This window comes from Natator depressus, chromosome 1, assembly GCF_965152275.1.
Source record: "Natator depressus isolate rNatDep1 chromosome 1, rNatDep2.hap1, whole genome shotgun sequence".
Classification (NCBI taxonomy): domain Eukaryota; kingdom Metazoa; phylum Chordata; order Testudines; family Cheloniidae; genus Natator; species Natator depressus.
Window position 1 is genome coordinate 110,766,648 of NC_134234.1, and position 19,326 is coordinate 110,785,973.

At 40.7% G+C, this 19,326-nt stretch overlaps 2 protein-coding genes across 3 annotated transcripts in view; one reads left to right on the top strand and one right to left on the bottom strand.

Annotated features, from left to right (window-relative positions):
• RASA3 (RAS p21 protein activator 3) overlaps positions 1 to 19,326 on the bottom strand; it is a 255,686-nt gene that overhangs the window by 224,851 nt on the left and 11,509 nt on the right. The gene's annotated exons all lie outside the window — the stretch shown is intronic.
• On the top strand, positions 754 to 13,298 carry CFAP97D2 (CFAP97 domain containing 2). Of its 2 annotated transcripts, XM_074944884.1 has the most exons (5): positions 755 to 944; positions 4,653 to 4,733; positions 7,004 to 7,122; positions 10,016 to 10,208; positions 12,147 to 13,295. In XM_074944884.1, the coding sequence occupies exons 1-5, from the start codon at positions 840 to 842 to the stop codon at positions 12,309 to 12,311; spliced, it is 663 nt and encodes a 220-aa protein (XP_074800985.1). In that variant the 5' UTR covers positions 755 to 839; the 3' UTR covers positions 12,312 to 13,295. The 2 variants fall into 2 exon arrangements, with proteins under 2 accessions (XP_074800990.1, XP_074800985.1); XM_074944889.1 differs by lacking the exon at positions 4,653 to 4,733 and having other exon boundaries at positions 754 to 944; positions 12,147 to 13,298.

A 19,326-nucleotide genomic window follows, 5' to 3' on the forward strand; every position in this document is an offset into this window, starting at 1 on the left:
GGGTCCCCACATCTGTACCCTAGAGTTCAGAGTGGGGAAGGAACCCTGACAGCTACTGTTTTTGTTTGTTGGGGCATCATTTCATACAGCTTTTTCTAAAGGAGAAAAAAACCCCTTCTGATCTAAAATAAAATTAATTGAAATATAAAAGCCAAGTTAGATGGTAAATGGTCAAGTTAAACAAGACACAGATCTGTTAACAACTGGTTTGTGCAAACTCCTGCAAGCTTCCTCTAGTTCACCAGTGATCAGATGGTATTACGACAAACCAAGATTACTGGGCTATTATCAAATCAAAGCGTGTTGGTATTAATGTATATTTAATGTGGCTTTAAAAAAAAAGGTAGATACTTAGCAGCGAAGAAATATTTTAACACGCTAATGCATTTCTAAAGACTGCATCCCACACTATGGGTTTACTTTGTATTGTGGTGATGCATACCTTTAAACTGTAAGCTTGACAAATGTTAACTGTTATACAGACTCTTCTACATCTGTGGTGCTACATAAAGTATTAATAATAGCATACTGAGACACTGTCTTTCCTTAATCACTGCAGAGCTAAGCATGACCAGTGAAGTATAATTGCTAAGCTGTTTAATATATTGAGATAATACCCTTTGGAATCTTTTGCTAAGATGTTCAGCTCTTATTTACTATGCTCTAAAAACATATGGTTTAAAATGCTACCACTGACTATTCAATTTTTTCTTAGCAGTGATACCATGACAACCACCACATGACCTGCAACAAACATACCCAGTCTCCAGGGCTTTGCTTAAGAAGGCTCAGAGTGAATCACTCATTCTTTAGAACAGCATCAGTTATAGAGACGCTTTATGTTATTTAAGATGCATAGAGCCTACCAGCCAAGTTTACCTTGTGGCAACAAATATCTTCAGCAAAAATGGGACAAAGCAAACTATGAAGAGCACAAGAAAAGGGTAGGTACAACTCTGTAGTACAGTGAGTAAATTTATTTCAGTGAGTAAATAGGCAAGTCAAATTTGTTAGTGCAAATGCTTATGTATTCTTTAACATTAGTCTGAAAGTATTCCTTAGAGATCAGGGTTGACCTACCATATAAAAAGAAGTTTTTTTAATAATAGCGTGCATTGTATGCAGGTTGCTAATGGGTTGCCACCAGTTTAAAGTATGATAATGATGTCCACGAATTTAAAGACAGAAAAGATCTGGTCAATCATGCAGTCCCTCTCAGTGGCAATGTGGGATTGTTCCCTTCAGGCCTTTCCTCAGTGCTTTGTATAGTCCAAGTGTTAGATCATATTAAAGAAGTTCTGTATTAAAATCACAAATGAGTTTGATTCCCCATAGTTTAAATTCCAGGGTATTACTAATTAAGAGGTCTCTTGGTTTTTGGTACTGTTTCTCTCCCTCTATGTGTGAAACTTGCAAGCTGCTAATTGCGTTAGTACATTCTAAGACAGTCTGTTCTCAAAGCAATTCACAGAGAGAGAGACTCAAAGCAATACTCTGTAACAACAGAAACAGCACCCAGAGACTCCCCGCCCTTTTGTTGTATTAACAATTGTAATTAAAATAGAGATAGAGGATGTATGTGGATGGATGCTTGGTGTGGATAATAACTGAATGATCAGGGAGGTGCCAGCCTAAGAATCCAGTGTCCATTGGCTGAAGAAGGCGTCAAGTGGAAATAACCAGAGGACCCCCGGAGGGCAGACTGGAATCCACCCAACAGCCTCAAGAATGGGAGAACCAAAGAACAAGATAACATCTAGCAGCACGGAGCCATCAGGAATGTGCTATCTGCTGACTGATTCCGCAACAGCATGATGAAGCAATTCCCATAGACTGGCATAGGAAGAAATTCCTATAAAAATAGACTCTAGAAAGTGAGAACTTTGGGGTCTGATTCTGCAAACCAACTTCCAGGAGCATCAGACAAGGCCCTGCTCCCTCCTCATGTCCAGGCCACCTGGCCAGTGGCTTGGCATGAGCAACTCTAAGGCTGGTAACTATGATAACAACCTTGCAGAACCTGTGTGTGTGTGTGAATAAATATGAGATTGAATGGAATGTTATAGCTATAACTAACTGCTTACTATGATTAGTTCTGTATTCACAATAAATGTGGTATTTTGCCTTTTTCCCTTTAATAAGATCCTGCTGGTTTTTATTTTATTGGTATAACACAAGTCTGAATAACTCCTGTGAGAAGGATTAAACTGCATTGCTTCCTTAAGAAGATATCACAGTGTCATTGACCTTACTGTAAGGAAATATTTCTTCATTATGTACAGATAGGGTGACCAGATGTCCCGATTTTATAGGGACAGTCCCAATTTTGGGGTCTTTTTCTTATAGAGGCTCCTATTACCCCCCACCCCATGTCCCGATTTTTCACATTTGCTGTCTAGTCACCCTATTTTCAGATATGGTCAGTTTCATATGCTGTTACCATATAAAATACACCCTTCTTTCCATGTTCTGTTCCACTGGTTTGACTAATGGCTGGGGAGAATTTAAAAATGAAATATAAAATCAAGCATTTTGTCTCTAACCAAAATGGCAAGATCAAAAGTTTTTTAAAAAGTTTTTTTTTTTTTTAAATTAACCTCCGACATGCCATGCCATTGTATATGACTGGGGCTATTTACAAGTGGTCTGATGCTGGAGGGCTGACATAGTGTACATCCATTGTGGACATACAGCTACCCCTTAGAAAGTAGGACACTTCATATTCATCCCAAGGAATTCAAACCTTAAAACTAGAGCTAGTCGGGAAATGGATTTTCTGTCCCGTGAAAAACTTTGGGATGTTAAAAAAAAGGCCCAAATCATGAATGAAAGCCAAAATTTCTAAATTTTTTGCTAAGTGAAAATTTAAAAATGGTCATTTTGGATCAATCAAAACATTTTATTTTGATAAACTGAAAATGTTTTGTTTCCATTTTGACCATTTTTCAATTTATTTTTTTTATGTAAAATAAAATATAAATGTTGAAACAAAAAGTCATTTCAAAATGAAAAATCAAAACTTTCTATTCCAAAACCCATCAAAACAGGATGATATTAAAATGATATTTCACACACAAAAAATGGTTTAGTTGACATGGCATTTTTGATAGAAAATTGTTTTGACAAAAAAATTTAGCCCTGCTATCCAATAATAAACTGCCTTTTAATTGAGATCCAATCCTGTTATGCTAAGCACTCTCCACTCCCATGGAAATCAATGACAGTTGAGGGCACCCAGCATCTTGCAGGATCGGGCCTTCTATTAGAATCTGCAACAAAAGGAAGCCGAACATATTACCAGCACTTAGGCAGCTTGAGTAAATAGATATTGTGTAATTTCAGCTCAAGTATTGCAGCTCCAAACATCACTGCAATGAATCTAATGAATGACTATTGCCTTTTTATATAGTCTTGAGATTGACCTGATAGTTTATCGAAGTTTTCATCAATTCTGAAGTCATCAGGGAGTCAGGCTTTTGTCCCTGACTCATGAAGCTCTGTGCTGTGCCATGCTACATTTGGAGCTTTGGAAGGCTACATGTGGACTCCAGGCAATGCTTTATGGAATGTACTTTTCTGTGCTGTTACCATGTAAATTGCACTTACTTGAAAACCCCTTTTGCTTAGTGTGTAAATGTTCTACACTTATTTACACATCACATGGGTAAGCAACTCTTGAAAGGCAGAGTCAATCAAAGAGGGCATAGTTCAAATAATTATTCATATTATATACACACATACTCTATTGTTATATTTATATATAACGTATTAATGAGCTGAGCAGTGTTTATCCCATACTATTAACTAAAGCAACAAAATCATGCATCCCATTAATGTATTCTCACCTCCACAGGGTTCCTCCGAGTCTCACAGAGTGGTCTCTTCCACTTTCTCTTTCTTCCCCTCCTCCTCAGTTTTCACCTCCAGAGACTCCTTGACCCAAGACTATTCATATGACCTACCATTTGCAGTGATCTTCCTGTCAGACCTGACCTGAATATTCATGTGATGTGTTGGGGGAAGGAGATTTTAACTGTGCCGCTGACAAACTCTATTCGGTGATTATATCAGTAGTTTTGCATTGGAGGATACATATTAAAGCATTGCTATAACAGTGAGGTCATGGAAATTCCCTGAACACAAGAAGCCCTCTGCAGGAGTTGCATGGCTCCCCACACCCAGATCCATACCTCCTCAGGAGGCCCTAAGTCAGGGACATTTCCAGGGTACACTGGGGTGAGGGGAGGGAGTAGCTAAGTCATTCTTACATTCCAGCGATTCTGCATCCCTGCAACAGTCCAAAGCATCTATTGCTCCAGGGACACATGTTAGGAAGCCTGTGCCTGGGGCCAGACTAGACCTCAGAACTCCTAGGTAAAGGAGGCATAAGCAGTCCTGGCACCAGTATGTATTTTTTCTTTTTTCTGGGAGGAAAGGTTTGAGTTTTATTGGTGATGGAAAACAATTGTCCCTTGTATCTTCATTTCCCACTACCTCCCTGGGGAGGTTTGGCATTGCTGACATTATGAATATGTCAGCTATGATATTACTGCTAACAATACAGTGGACAAACAATTTAAACATTTCCCATAACAGTTTGAGGATTTGATTTTCAAGAAAATTGGATAATGATTATTTTTGTTCTGCTGCAGATCCAGACAGCCAAACCTGTAGTGGACACCACTACTCCTTTAACATATGGCCATCTTCACTTGAAGTTAAAGAAGCTAAAGGTATCTTTTTGGTTATGTCACTTAAGTAGGTTAGCATTGAATAGGAATGCATATGCCAGTGCCCACCATAGTGTTCCCCGCACTTCACCCCCAACAAAGTAAGACAGGCAGATCAACAGGGGTATAAGAAGATTAAATGGTCAAAGTTTTAGTTTCACTTCCAGACCATGCTTTGCCTAACTGGGCCAGTGGATATTGCCCTCCCAGTCCCACATCAAATAAACTAACTTGATGCATCAAATTCCCTCTAATTGCCAGGTCCAGATCCTGCCTAAAATCTGTTCCTGCCCATCAAAAAGAAAAAAAAAATCTACAGTAACTGAAACAATAATAACCAGAATGTTATCACAGGGCAATCTTATGACATGTTGGCATACAAAAAACATGAGAAATGTAACAAGGGATAGTTTTTATTGGTAATTTTCATTCAAAATCTTTATCCCTCTATGATTAAAATGGCAAGTGTTTGTTTATAAAAAGAAAATGACAATGGAAAAATGAACTCTATTCTCCTAGAATAATGGTCTCTGTCCACTTTAAAAAAAACCTATATACAGTCTCCCTCAGGCAAAGGGAGTGTTGCCTGAATAAGGACTTCAGGATTTGGCCTCTTTAAAATGTTTATCATCTCATCCTACTTTATAGCAACCCCCAGAGAGCTTGAAACTATTTTGCTATCAAAACAATTAATTTCTCCCCTAAGAATACACATTTATATACTATTGTAAGATTTGGCATCTGTGCTGGTTGTTGCCACTTCCCCCCCACCCCCTTTCTTTACTGTAAAAGAGCAATGAAGAATTTCCTTTGGGAAAAATCATATATATGTATGGAGTTTGCCGATGCATATTTAAAAAGAAAGTCAAATCTGAAGCTGCCAATCTTGGGTATGTCCCGTTATGCTACTGGAACCCTGACACTTTTGGGTGGCATTAAGTCCCCCATCCAGCTGTAACATGATTCTTTTAGAGGTGCTATGTAAATACAGAGAGACTCTCTCTAATCTTGCCAGTAAGTTTATCTTCCTGTAACCACATTCTTTTCTCCTTTGTAGTCACTATCCTCTGGGTTTTTAAGAGCCTGATGGGATTACTTAACAGCACCATTTTTAGGTACATACATAATACAATTTGAGCTACATCTGACCTGTTTTGGTTATAAAGCCAAGCAAACAAAAAAGATGAATTAAGAGCCCCGCCAGTAGTTCACTACAGTAACATTAGCTATTGAGGGTTATCAAAGCAGCATGTGCCAATATTTCATATTTATCTTATTTAGGCCATGCAAGCCTTAAGAGTGCTAGAAACAAACAGCAAAAGAGGCAGGGGAAGGGGGCGAATCAGTAGGCACAAAATATGTTTTTCAATGACACTCGGGGAGGAGAGGCACTTGGAAGCAAGTTGTTTTAAGTTTTAGTTCTGAAGGTAATGGTGGAATTATTACTCTGCCTATTATAGAGTCCCTGCTTCTCTGGTTCCTTTCAAACCACCCCTGCTAGACATGGCATCCTTGGGGCACAGAAACATACTTCTGAAGAGCACTTCTTAGGGGGAGCAGGAAGGGGAGGGGCTTTTGGAATGGATTAGATTTCACCAAAGGGCAGCTGTTCACAAACATTTCTCACAGGTCTGGCTAGCTCCAGGCTCACTACAAGGTCTTCCCATCCCATCTCGTTCTTCTATTTAGGTTCTTACATTGCTCCCATCACCATGGTATCTTTTCACATTACACAAATGAATCTCTATGTTGTACTGGGTTTACTGATATCATTAATATACTCCATGTTTAGATCTTAAAACTAATTTTAAAAAATGACTTAAAACTAGCTAAATGTGCACATAACTAGTCTATGAAGCTACATGTTTCTATCACCGTTACTCTCATCCTCCTTCTGCAGCTCCTTCCATTTGCCTATTAAACCCACTTGTTGCTTCCCACCTTAAATCAGATTGTAACCCCACCAGGGACAGGGATGGCCTGTTCCTGGACCTGATCCAAAGCCCACTGAAGTCAGGGGAAAGTGGTGCTTACTACTGAGGGTCCCCCAAAAGCACTGTTTGCTACTTAAACCCTAACTTATGTGGATCTTATGTGGTGAAGAGGTTCTTCTGCAGGACCTCTGCACTGGGGGTGAATTTTTACCCTACCAGTTTTTGTCTCAGTCTGCGTGTGGAACCAAAGTTGGAGCCTCTTGTTAAGTATCCACAGCACTCTGCCGCTGTTTTGATTGGACCATAACAGATATTTCTCTGCCTCTTTTGTGCATGAAGCTTGAGAAGGAACAGCTTTCAGTCATCGAAAGAGACAATCATTTGCTGCTGGAGAAGATATCTTGCATCATGAGGACGAAAGGGCGAATTGATAACAAAAATTACTGTCAGGCCAAAAGGTAACATCAGCAGTAGAACTTGTATAGGGTTATCAAGTTACTGTGACAGTGATAAACATAGCAATGGATAATCTGCTCAGTAAGGACATGTATTTAAAGGAGGCCTCAGGAGTGCTAATATTTTAGATATTCATTGTTCTGCCCTGTTATGGGGATTCCAACTCCTTCGAGGTTCATCCTTCTAGTCTCTGTAGAAAAACAGATACCAGCTTCTGGATTAATTTCTTCAGTTTAATAACTGAGGGATAGAGACAGTGATTGTTGACCTAGTTTAGAGGAAATAAATGAAACAAACATATTATCATGTCCCAACTAATCTGTTGTTGCTGACTGAGTTACTGCCACTTGCTTTGCCAGTCATTCCCACAGACATCACTGGAAAGACGTAGGTCCAAAGCATGGAAATGAAATAAGAACAACAAAGTGAACAGTGTACAGTAACCATATTGAGTAAGTAAATCAGGACTTTAGTCATTGCTCAAGGGAGAAAGAGTAAGCACTCTCAGACAATTCTCACAGGAGAGTAGCTGTTTGTACCATTTTAACTCCAAGAGAATGTCATACTCAGAGTACAGCAGAACAATGCATGATCACTAGTAAGAAGAGAATTAAGAAGTGAAGCGAGGACACCAGAATCTGCCATGGGAATGTTTGGTGCAAGTCAAGTGTCATTTGTTAACCTTCATGATTCATTTACAGACAGACTGGTTGATGAGGGAATGATAGCTCATCAGGCCCCAACATGTCTCTAGACAGAAGGGTGCAGTTCAGTAGTTCAGGTAATCCAGGTGGAGTCCAGAACAGCAATTGCTGTGTAACAGGGAATTTCCAACTTCAGCATGGTCCCATTAGATATTAAAAATATATGAGGAATAATTTGAAACACCATTGAAACTGAGCTAATGGATGTACATATCCTCATGAGCATTATATTATATTACACACACACACACACACACACACACACACACGCATAAGCATTTACTGAAGATTAACCTTTGCTGCTGTGTAGCGTACATATCATTGTAGCTCCCTTGACATCATAGAATCATAGAACTGGAAGGGACTTTGAGAGGTCATCTAGTCCAGTCCCCTGCACTCGTGGCAGGACTAATTATCTAGACCAGTGGTTCTCAAAGCCAGTCCGCCTCTTGTTCAGGGAAAGCCCCTGGAGTGCCAGACTGGTTTGTTTACCTGCCGCGTCCGGAGGTTCGGCCGATCGCGGCTCCCACTGGCTGCGGTTCGCCACTCCAGGCCAATGTGGGCTGCGGGAAGGGCGGCCAGCACGTCCCTTGGCCCACACCGCTTCCCGCACTGGCCTGGAGCAGCGAACCACGGCCAGTGGGAGCCGCGATCGGCCAAACCTGCAGACGCTGCAGGTAAACAAACCAGCCCGGCCTGCAGGGGCTTTCCCTGAACAAGCGGCGGACCGGCTTTGAGAACCACTGATCTAGACCATTCCTGACTGGTTTGTCTAACCTGCTCTTAAAGATCTCCAATGATGGAGATTCCAGAACCTCCCTAGACAATTTATTCCAGTTCTTAACAACCCTGACAGTTAGGAAGTTTTTCCTAATGTCCAACCTAAACCTCCCTTGGTGCAATTTAAGACCATTTCTTCTTGTCCTATCCTCAGAGGTTAAGAAAAGCAATTTTTCTTCCTCCTCCTTGTAACAACCTTTTATATATTAGAAAATTGTTATGTCCCCTCTCAGTCTTCTCTTTTCCAGACTAAACAAACCCAATTTTTTCAATCTTCCCTCACAGGTCATGTTTTCTAGACCTTTAATCATTTTTGTTGCTCTTCTCCGGACTCTCTCCATTTTGTCCACATCCTTCCTGAAATGTGGAGCCCAGAACCGGACACAGTACTCCAGTTGAGGCCTAATCAGAGCGGAGTACAGTGGAAGAATTACTTCTCATGTCTTGCTTACAACACTCCTGCTAATACATCCCTGAATGAGGTTCGCTTTTTTTGCGACAGTGTTACGCTGTTGACTCATATTTAGCTTGGAGTCCACTATGACCTCCAGATCCCTTTCCGCACTACTCCTTCCTAGGCAGTGATTTACCATTCTGTATGTGTGCAACTGATTGTTCCTTCCTAAATGTAATACTTTGCATTTGTCCTTATTAAATTTCATCCTATTAACGTCAGACCATTTCTCCAGTTAGTCCAGATCATTTTGAATTTTAATGTTATTCTCCAAAGCATTTGCAACCTCTCCCAGCTTGGTATTGTCCACAAACTTTACAAGTGCACTCTCTATGCCACTATCTCAATCATTGATAAAGATATTGAACAGAACCGAATGTCATTTAACTCTGGCACTAACCAGTCATGAAATATTTGTGAAGAACTTTTGACCAGACACTTCTCTGCACCTTCTCTCAAAACCAGTTGATCTGGTTAATATCTGAAATTTGGGCGAGACATTTTCCTTCAACAATTGGAAAACAGAGCACTAACGCCAGATGCCTAAAATGATTGTTTATTAACACCTCAGCAGCCAGGCATGCCATCTCCCTCAACATAGCAACAAAAATAATTCAGGGCTGGAGAATTGGTTTTAGGACAAGATTAGGGCTGGGATCTTACAAAAAGTGCCAAGGAATCTTTAGTATCTACAGAGAACAGACAGAATCTCAATTTTGAAGGTCTAATCTGAGAGGCAGAGTGTAAAACTTCTTCAAACAAAACGTATTTCCTTCAGAAGGTCAAAGGGCTGAGTTGCGAAGGCTTATTAATAAGGAGAAGAAACTCCTCTTAGGAGAAGTATAATAGCTTCAGAGAATTTCTCTCTCAGGTTCCAGCTTTGACCCACAAATTCTTCAAGCACATTCGTAACTGGGCAGAAGCTTGATTTTCCTTTGTATGTGTTTCCCTCTCTAGTTTAAACAGGGAAAAGCGAGAGAAGGAACTACTGAGAGTGAGCCAAGAGAACCAGGCCATTCTGGATAGGATTACAAAGTGTGAGCCTCAGTATCAAGTTCAGAGGTGGCATGAAGACTGGCAAAGGGCGGAAAAATACATGGACAGCATTGCAAGATATCCTCGTGGGTGGTGTAAATTGCAGAATCGAAAGGTAACCTGGATTTCTGGGGGGGGGGGTGGTTTCTTAACTATTACAGATTTGACTTGTCCATTTTGTGTTTTGCTGCATATTTATTCTAGAGAGCACATCATTACAACTGGCAGGCAGCTACAGAATAAGTGATCTTACATTTATGCAGCACTATTCATCAAAATGGATCCCAAGGACTCTTCAAACTTCATTAAGTGACTGTAGAAATTACAGCATTTAGGAATTACTTTGTCCACCACTGAAATGCAACACCCTCTGAGGTGGAAAAAGGCACCAATTTAATAGTACCACTACAGAGATACCCAAATGCTACAATAAAATTTTTAAAAGGACTAAATATTGAAAGATTTTGAGGTTACAGAAATATATCATGGTTGGCTTCCACAGAATATCTGCTGTTTAAAGTAGCCAGCATCTTATTTTCTTTGATAAAATGCACAGCTGTAAATCAGCAGCAAGAGGTATTAGACAGTTAGGTCTCTGCATTCAACATCATTGAGGCTTGGCTTATAGCTACTGAGCATGTATAAAAGGAGATTTTTAGGGGTTAACAACTCAGCCAAATCTGGGTGGATTTTCCTGGAACAGCAAAAGGCATATTTCTGGCCCCAGGACCATCCTTCTGCCAAGTTTCAAGTCTCTGCTGCACACCTATGGAATACTAGAACTCTTAAAAGAAAGAGGAGGAAAAATTGGTTAGAAAAAGGAAAAATTGGTTGTCGGGGGGAGGGGGGAGGAGGAGGGGGGGGATCTTTTTCTCCAAGCCCTATTCTTGTAAACAGCTGTACCATTTTTGCTGAAACTTTCAAGAAATATTCAGCCTGAGGCAGAAAGCAAGCATGAAAAGTTTCAGCCCAAGAATTTTTTAAGTCTGTCAGAGTAATAATCAATTAAAAGAAGGGCTTGCAAAGGAAAGAGGTAAGCAACCTGAACTACTGTAAATATATATTACACACAAAATACTATGTTAAAACCACATTATTAAGGTTGCTAACGTAGTCAAACACTCAAAAGTTAGGAAATGCCAGAATTAAGGTTGCCTCTACAACCTTAATTCACCCCTTTTGTGCATGTTTTATGGTAGTCTTAATTATATGATCAAACTTTTTTCCCCCACAGGACCACTCCCTCATTCAGTGCACAGAATGGATGGTGCTTACTAAATGAGCAACAAATCTGTACTGAGTTTTATCTTCATTGTTCAACGTGTGGCCCCAAGCCTTATTAACTGCACTCTATTCAAACCCTGATTTAAAGCCAGTGTTATTAATTTTCACTTGGGATTTTCTATGGCACTCATCACTACAGTAGTGACATTGAGTGTTTCACAAATGTTAATTTATCTCACTAACATTCTCATTAAGTAACTGAGTATTATTATCCCCAATTTACAGAGGAGGAATGAAGGTACAGAAATTAAGATATAAAGTATCCCCTAATTTTGGGTATCCAATTTGAAATACCTATAACCTGATTTTTCAAAGTAAAGCTCCTTCTTTATCACAAGTTACACTTGTTTTGGTCAGCCTTTCCTCTCTCCTTCCCCCTCTTTGACTGCTCACCTCTTTCTGGTGGAGCATACCAATGCCACCAAGAGGAGACAGAATTTTCCTCCCCTTCTATATCAGGGTCATCTTTACTGATTCCAGCAAATTCCCTCATTGCTGAGCTCTCTCAAATCAACCTAGCCATTGGCGTACCTTAATGGAACTTGCTCCATTCCTGACAGCCAAAACAATTCTAAAGAGCAAAAGGATAAGTTCCCTTCCCTTGGTCCAGAGAAATATTTCAGCCCTCACCCCACCCAATGCTCTATCACACACACTTTCCTGTGAGCAGTGCATGGCTGAGGGATCACTTTTAGAATAACCGCAAAACTCAAGATATTGAAATGTTCTTTATTTTCGATATTTTTGTAATTTTTCACTTCTCTTTCAGGAACAAAAATTAAACAAGAAAGCATCAAAACAAGAGAGAGAGAAAAGAGATAAGCAACAGAATGATGAAGATGTGAAAAGCAAGACAGAGGGAGAAAAAGGGGACATCCAAAGTGGAGAGGAAAAAGATCACCAAGAGAGAGAGACTGTTTTAGAAATGGTGTAATTCCAACCAGTCCCCTATCAATACAGTTCAAGCAATTTACAGAACTAAACATGAGATGGGGTATGTGGGAGAGGCAGCTGCAAGAGTTTATATAGATACTATCATTTTAAAGAAGTTACTGTAAGTGTAGGTATTAGGCACATGTCTTTATTAACATATATAAATTTCTTTATAGTTGCCAGCAAACTATAACTCTGCATAATGTTTCATGAACGCAAATGAAGTGGGAGCAAAGCTGGGAAAATGAATTGACTTTATCACAGGTAATTAATCCAGCTGATTAAAACCAGCTTGTTAAAAATAATTATATTTTAATTCTCACATTAGCATCCATTGGAGATTCCCCAGTGAAGGCTGACTTAGATGACAGCAAATAGTTTAGAGCAGTGTTTTTTTTAAATGTGTTCATAGGCTGGATCCCCTCTTAATAGAGAGATGGCTGGGTGAACCACCTCCCTTCCTGTTCATGATCTCATGTCAGCTTTGTGTCAGCTACAGCAATTGCATACATGGAGAAGTAATATCAATAGTACATTAAGTATTTTCCTAGTTTCTTTTCCTAAAATTTAGAAGCTGGAAACAGAGAGGAGAAACAACATTCTATGATCAGCCAACCAATGCTTAATTTGTGCCGGGGCTTGACAGCGTTGAGCCCAGCACCTCTAAGCTTGGCAGTTCATAGCCCCAGCACCTCTGGGCTTGCGGCATCAGTTATGAAAGTAAAATATTTGCTTGAGCCCCAGCACTTCTTTCATTATAAATTAAGCCCTGGAGCCAGCTCTCTGTGTACCACCAGCAAGTGCTCTCCAGGCCACCACTAGTCCACAGCCTATAAGATGAGAACTCCTGGTCTAGAGGATGCGTCCCCCTGCCTTTTTATTTTTAAATGTGATACTTCATGGAAAACACCTACTGAACCCACAAAATAGTCTAAGCATACAAAGCCAGTCAAGTGAAACTTCACTCCTCTTGGAGAATATAAAATCTGAAGCCAAATAACAGGGTGTATTAAGAAGTATTGGCTTTTGTTTTGTTGGAAATAAAAGTTACAAACATGACTTAATGACTCATATGAATTGTCAGTCATGGAGGCTGGCTACTTTTTTCAGAGACATTCTCCTAGTAATATTTTACAGGTCACAGAGACATTTTCCTTTCTCATTTGGAATGTTTCGAGCATTGATGAGATGAGAACTTCAGTTTCTTAATTGTATAAATCCTCAGATATTTATCCTTATTGTAACAGAACTGTGGTACAAATGTAACCCTTCTACCAGATGCAGCCAGCAGCAACCAGGGCCAGGTTTAATATCTAGGGGTTCCTTTCCATCGATACAACACAGAACCGGCTCGATCCCTCCCACCCCGTAACTTGGAAAAATTACACACCACCCCTAGAGGCCTCTGAGAGGCAATATTTCCCCACTCGCAAGCTCTGAGTCCGAGTGTAGAAAAGAAACTTTTAATAAAAGGAGGGAAGTAACTCAGAGTTAATTTGGGAAAACACCGCAAACAAGGTTCATAACATAAACCATGAGTAAAAGACCCCCCCCACCCCCAAGTAGGTTGGGCCATGCCCTTTCCCCCTCAGGTTCTTAAGTCCAGCAACCCAAAAGTCACTTTCACATGCCCAACCCTTTTCTGCACCCCACTCACAGTTGCTGTCCTTGGTCAGTGCAGACCCAGAGTTCAGAGGTACATCTGCAGAGTTCACCTCCCACCCTGGTGCAGGGTAAAGAGGCACCTTACTCGCTCTGCTGGCCGCTCACTGCTCATCACACCTCTCCGGTGCCGTCTGCTGGCCGCTCATTGCGCCTCTCTCTACTGCCACCCTGCTGGTCACTCATTTGCCAGCTGACTGTCAGTCACCTTCTGCCTCTCTACTGTGACCTCTGCACATCAGTCTCTCAGTGATTTTCAACTCTTTTGCAGACTGGGCAGAAACACTGCCCTATCTCAAGTGATTTCAGCTCTCAGCAGACAGGGCAAAAACATAGTCCTACCGCAACTGGTTTTAGCTCTGATTAAGCAATTAAAACAACAAGCTTATTTAGCTCTATTCTTTGATTAGTGGAAAAGAACAGGTTAAGCCAGTCTAGAGAGAACTCAGGAGGGCAAAGCCTCCTAACTAGAACTCCTGTCCCTACCCCTCTGACTTTCACAGGGCTTTGGCAGTCAAGCCCCTGGCTCACCAAGGTCCTCTCTGCTAAGGGTGACCCGCCCCCATCTGGAAAAGGTTAAACAGAGTCCTGCTTCCCTGCGTTCCCACAATAATCACAACATTGATAACAGCATTTCACTACCCCTGCATTCAGTACTAATGTGATATGTGACGCAACACCAGCCAAGTGGATTACAATGAGCAAAACATCTGCTGCATATCTAAACAAATCTAAACAAAACAGGAGCAAACAGCAGGAGCAAACTGTATTTACATAACCACACCCACAGTCTCTCCCCCTCCCAGCTAGCTGTCAGGAAAGCATTCATTCAGACTCTGCTTAGACAAATAATAGACACCATAGTCACCAGCTAAACTGTACCCATGTGGCATCAGTCATATAACTTGGAAGCTGGGACCATTGCTTCCAGGAAACCCACAAACCCCTAATAGGGTCTGGTCCAAAGCCTACTGAAGTCAAAAGAAAAACTACCATTGGTTTCAATGGACTTTGGATCCTTGCCCAAAAGCCAGAAGACCCTGGTTAGACAGTAGCAGTATTAGGACTTGCTGTATCTTGTATGAGACAGCCACTTAAGGGCAATATAATCACAAACACTTGAACAGGTCTGCTCCAGCTCCAATAGCAAACAACATTACTCACACATGCCAGGACATTGCAATACTCCCAACAGTTAGGCAATGCTTATTCTCAAACATCCTGCATTCACAGGAGTTCATATCCAACAGCTGAGTGCCAATCCATAATGGATCCATTGTTTGTTGTTACATATTTGTTACAGTAAGCATGTGAGATAAATTCAAGATTGCAAAGTTTGGTTCAGAATTATTTCATTCCTACTTAGATGGCTGATGATATGATTTGAAGAAACATCTAAAAGCTATAATCTAATTAATCCCAAATTCCCTTGATACCAGACAAAACAAACTCTGGGGACAAAATTAAAATTAGAAACACAGGAGTTTCTGCACTGGTTGTATTACTCGGTTCATGGAAAAAACTTACATTTTTAAAGTGTAAATGAAACTGCCATAGAGGTTGCAGTTTGCTGAATCACAGTGCTACACAATCCAGGAATTACATGTGTTAAAGCGTATTGAGTCAAGTTCTCTGCTGGCATAATTCCACTGATCTCAGTTTCTTTATGCCAGTAGAGAATCTGGCTCATTTTCAGGAAACAGACAATCACTTCCTGACCACCCTATTTGTTTGTTCTTCTTTCTCTGTTTGTTCTGGCTTTTATAGACTTTGAGCTCTTAGTGGCAGGGGCCTGCCGTCTTGTGGATTCATACTGCACCTAGCACATTGTAGATACTCCCAGAAACTTATACTAAATAGCAATAGAGAATTTGCAAGATACCATTTTATTGACAGTTTTATTTGCCCTCCCCACCTTCACTGCACTTCAATGTAACAGAAGCACACAAAGCATTACTGAAATGACAGCTTCATTAGAGAGCCTAAATGGCACAGCTTCTTTCCAGTCTGGGCTAGGCTCCTCCTTAAGCTTTAATTTGAACAGTTTACCATGTGTTAAAATATACACTGTCTTGTCTGTGCTAGACTTTTAGAAGGTGTTAGTTAGCAGGTGTTCTCTAACACATTCTAACACCACGTCTTCAAATCCTAGTTCAGCAAAGTCTTACTGATGGAATTAATCATAAATAACATGCTAAAAGACAAGGTGGCAGAGCCAGACAGACACAGATGATGAAATAATGAGCTAGATTGTATCCTAGTGTAATTATACTGAAGTCAATGGATTACATCAAGAGTGAGGTGACCACTATTTGTTTTTTTCTGATTTTCTGTTTGGATCAGGAAAACTAAGCTAAGTTTACCCAATCCCCATTCCAAAAAAATCAAGTAAAATGGCTTTTGCAATCCCTTGAGGACATGTGGTTGAGCCATCTATGTAAAAGGAATATAGCACCCAAAATTCAACAGTGATAAACTATTTGGAATAACTGCAAATCTACAGATACACCTAAAAAGGTCCATACCCATCTTTGATGGAAAGTTCAGACCCAAACCAAAATTCCAGCAAACCAACGCCAGCACATAAAGCCTGTCTGAACTTGAACCAAGACTGATTTCAACTGTTAGAGGTTTGAGTTGAATTTTCTGCTGAACTGTGTGTGTTTCAGGCTTTGATTTTGTGATTTGGACAGGAGAGTCTATTTTCTTTATGCTGAGTGCAACTAATAACAGGTGTAAAGTGGTGCTGGCTGCCTGTCAGGGCATAATATTTTTGTCCTCTGACCATTCTAGGAGAAGAAGCAAGCTTAGAGTATACACAAACTTTCACATTTTTTCCACAGTATAGGATATTATAGTGATGCAATTAATATTACACAAGCATAATTTTAGTTTTGATCATCTTTTCTGAGAATGATGAACAGTTTCCATGGTCACTAATTACTAGACAAGTACATTTTAAATTCATATTTAGTCTTATCTGACTTGTAGTGAGCTCTCACTATCAAATTTTATGTTGAATTTAGGGTGATCAGATAGCAAGCACGAAAAATAGGGACGGGGTGGGAGTGTGGGGTAATAGGAGCCTATAGAAGACAAAGCCCCAAATATTGGGACTGTCACTATAAAATCAGGACACTTGGTCCCCCTAGTTGAATTCTACAATATCTCTGGCCTGAGTTTGTTATACTTGATCTCCAAATTTCATTAAGTTAACTTGCGTTATCATTCTCTCTGCAACATACAGGGCCATATTATAACCCCACATGAGAGTTTGGGAACAGAAGTCAACCTTAAACTTGGAACTAAAGTTAGGCTGTAAATAAAATATCTGATTTTCAGAATGTAGTTGTTTGAAAATCAAGCACATTTAATGTAGATGCCTAAATACAGATCTGTAAGTGCCTAACTTTAGAGAGTCCAGCTGGAAATTTTGGCCTCAGTTTCCATACATGGCCTTTGTCCCATTGGAGGGGGAGTTTCATTCACACACACGGAGATGGCGGAAGGTACAACCCACTAAATCCAAGAAAATCCTAGTGCCACAAAGACCTTGGAATACAGGGGGCCTAGTCCTCTAAGACCTTGCATACAAAAACTCCCACTGACTTCAGGATTGAGTGCTTAGAGGGGTCGGAACTTTTGCATGGAGACCCAAGACTGCCACTGTTCCAACGGCTTCCCTCTTCCCCATGCTAAAGGAGCTATGTTCCCATGTAGCACCTGCTGGCAGCAGTTGTCCAAAATAAACCCAAGCAAACGTATGGGGCAGGGGATGTATTTGCAGTCATACAATGTTCTAGTCATATAGAGTATAGTCCTTGTTGGTGTGACCAACTGTAACTTGTGGGAAATCCGCTTGCACCTAAAGGGAGAATGCTGTGTCCCACTAATGCTCCCATGGACCTACCCTTTAAACTGTAGAATTCCATCCCTCACCCTGTGGGGCCTGTATGTGAGAACATGCACACATCACCTGGGCCTCCTGTGAAGATTCTCTCCATCTGCACAAACCCTAGCCCAGCCACAATCACATTGGCCTCACAAGTTCTCCAAAAGGATGTAGAAAGGAACATTTGTTTACACCATTCCATAAATATGCCTATACCCCCTGGAAATAAGTGGAAGTGGAGACTACATCAGGTGGAAAAGCGATTTCATTCGTTATCTGGAATAACTAATATGTTGGCTATATCATAGACACTGGGCAAATAGAATGCATGTTACAAATGGATCTGCAAACGTAAAGGTCACAAAACATATGATAGTAAACAAAAACATAAAGCTAGCTCAGGACGCTACCAAAAGAACAGGTTTATCAAGATCCCCAGAACAATCAGGTTGGCAGTTAATGAAAGATGTAATTCTCAGATTTCATGTCAGGCCATCTGAAATGCCACCCACATCCCTAATACTAGCATTCAGAAATAACAAAATAATCATATTTCATAAGGAAAAATGTTTAAAACACTTGTTATTGTCCCTGACAAAACACAGGCCTCAGCGGGTATGTCTACACAGCAAAAACAAAAATCTGGGGCAGCAAGTCTTAGAGTCCCAGTCAGCTGACTTGGGCTCACAGGACTCAAGCCATGGGGCTAAAAAAAGCAGTGTAGACATTTGGGCTTGGGCTGGAGACCAGGCTTCAAGATCCTTACCCATTGCAGTTTTACAGAGTCTGAGCTCCAGCCTAAGGGTCTACACAGCTATTTTTAGCCCCACAGCTTGAACTCAGTGAGCCTGAGGCCTGGTCTACACTACAGAATTAGATCAACCTAACTCTGTAAGCATCTACACTAAACTGTAGCTCCCACAGATGTAACTCATCCACTACACCAACTTAATAACTCCACCTCCATGAGAGGCGCAGTGCTTAGGTCAACGTAGTTATGTTGACGCAGCGTCAGTATAGACACTGCATTGCTTACGCTGACTGTTGCTGCCTTTCAGAAGCCATCCCACAATGCTCCACACTGACAGTTAAATCAGTGCAAGAGTTCCTGGTGAGGACATGCAATGCCGACACAAGGAGTGTAATGTGGACACCCAAAAGCGATTTAATTACTGCAGTGGCTGTATGTCTAAGTAACTTAGGTTGATTTAATTTTGTAGAGCAGACTTACCTTTTAGTCAGTTGACCCAGGCTCTGGGACTCACTGCCACAGGGTTTGGGGTTTTTGTTTTGTCTGGGTAGAGGCTCCAAATAGGGAAAATGGTCTTTTAGCTGTTGAACACCATCTCTGAAGGAACATTATTTAAATCCAGATTTCACCCATAATGTTTGATTCCTGACGTATTTTTGGCAAATGAGGCACATGGCAGGGAAAGGAGAGGAATACACCAAATTATTTCTG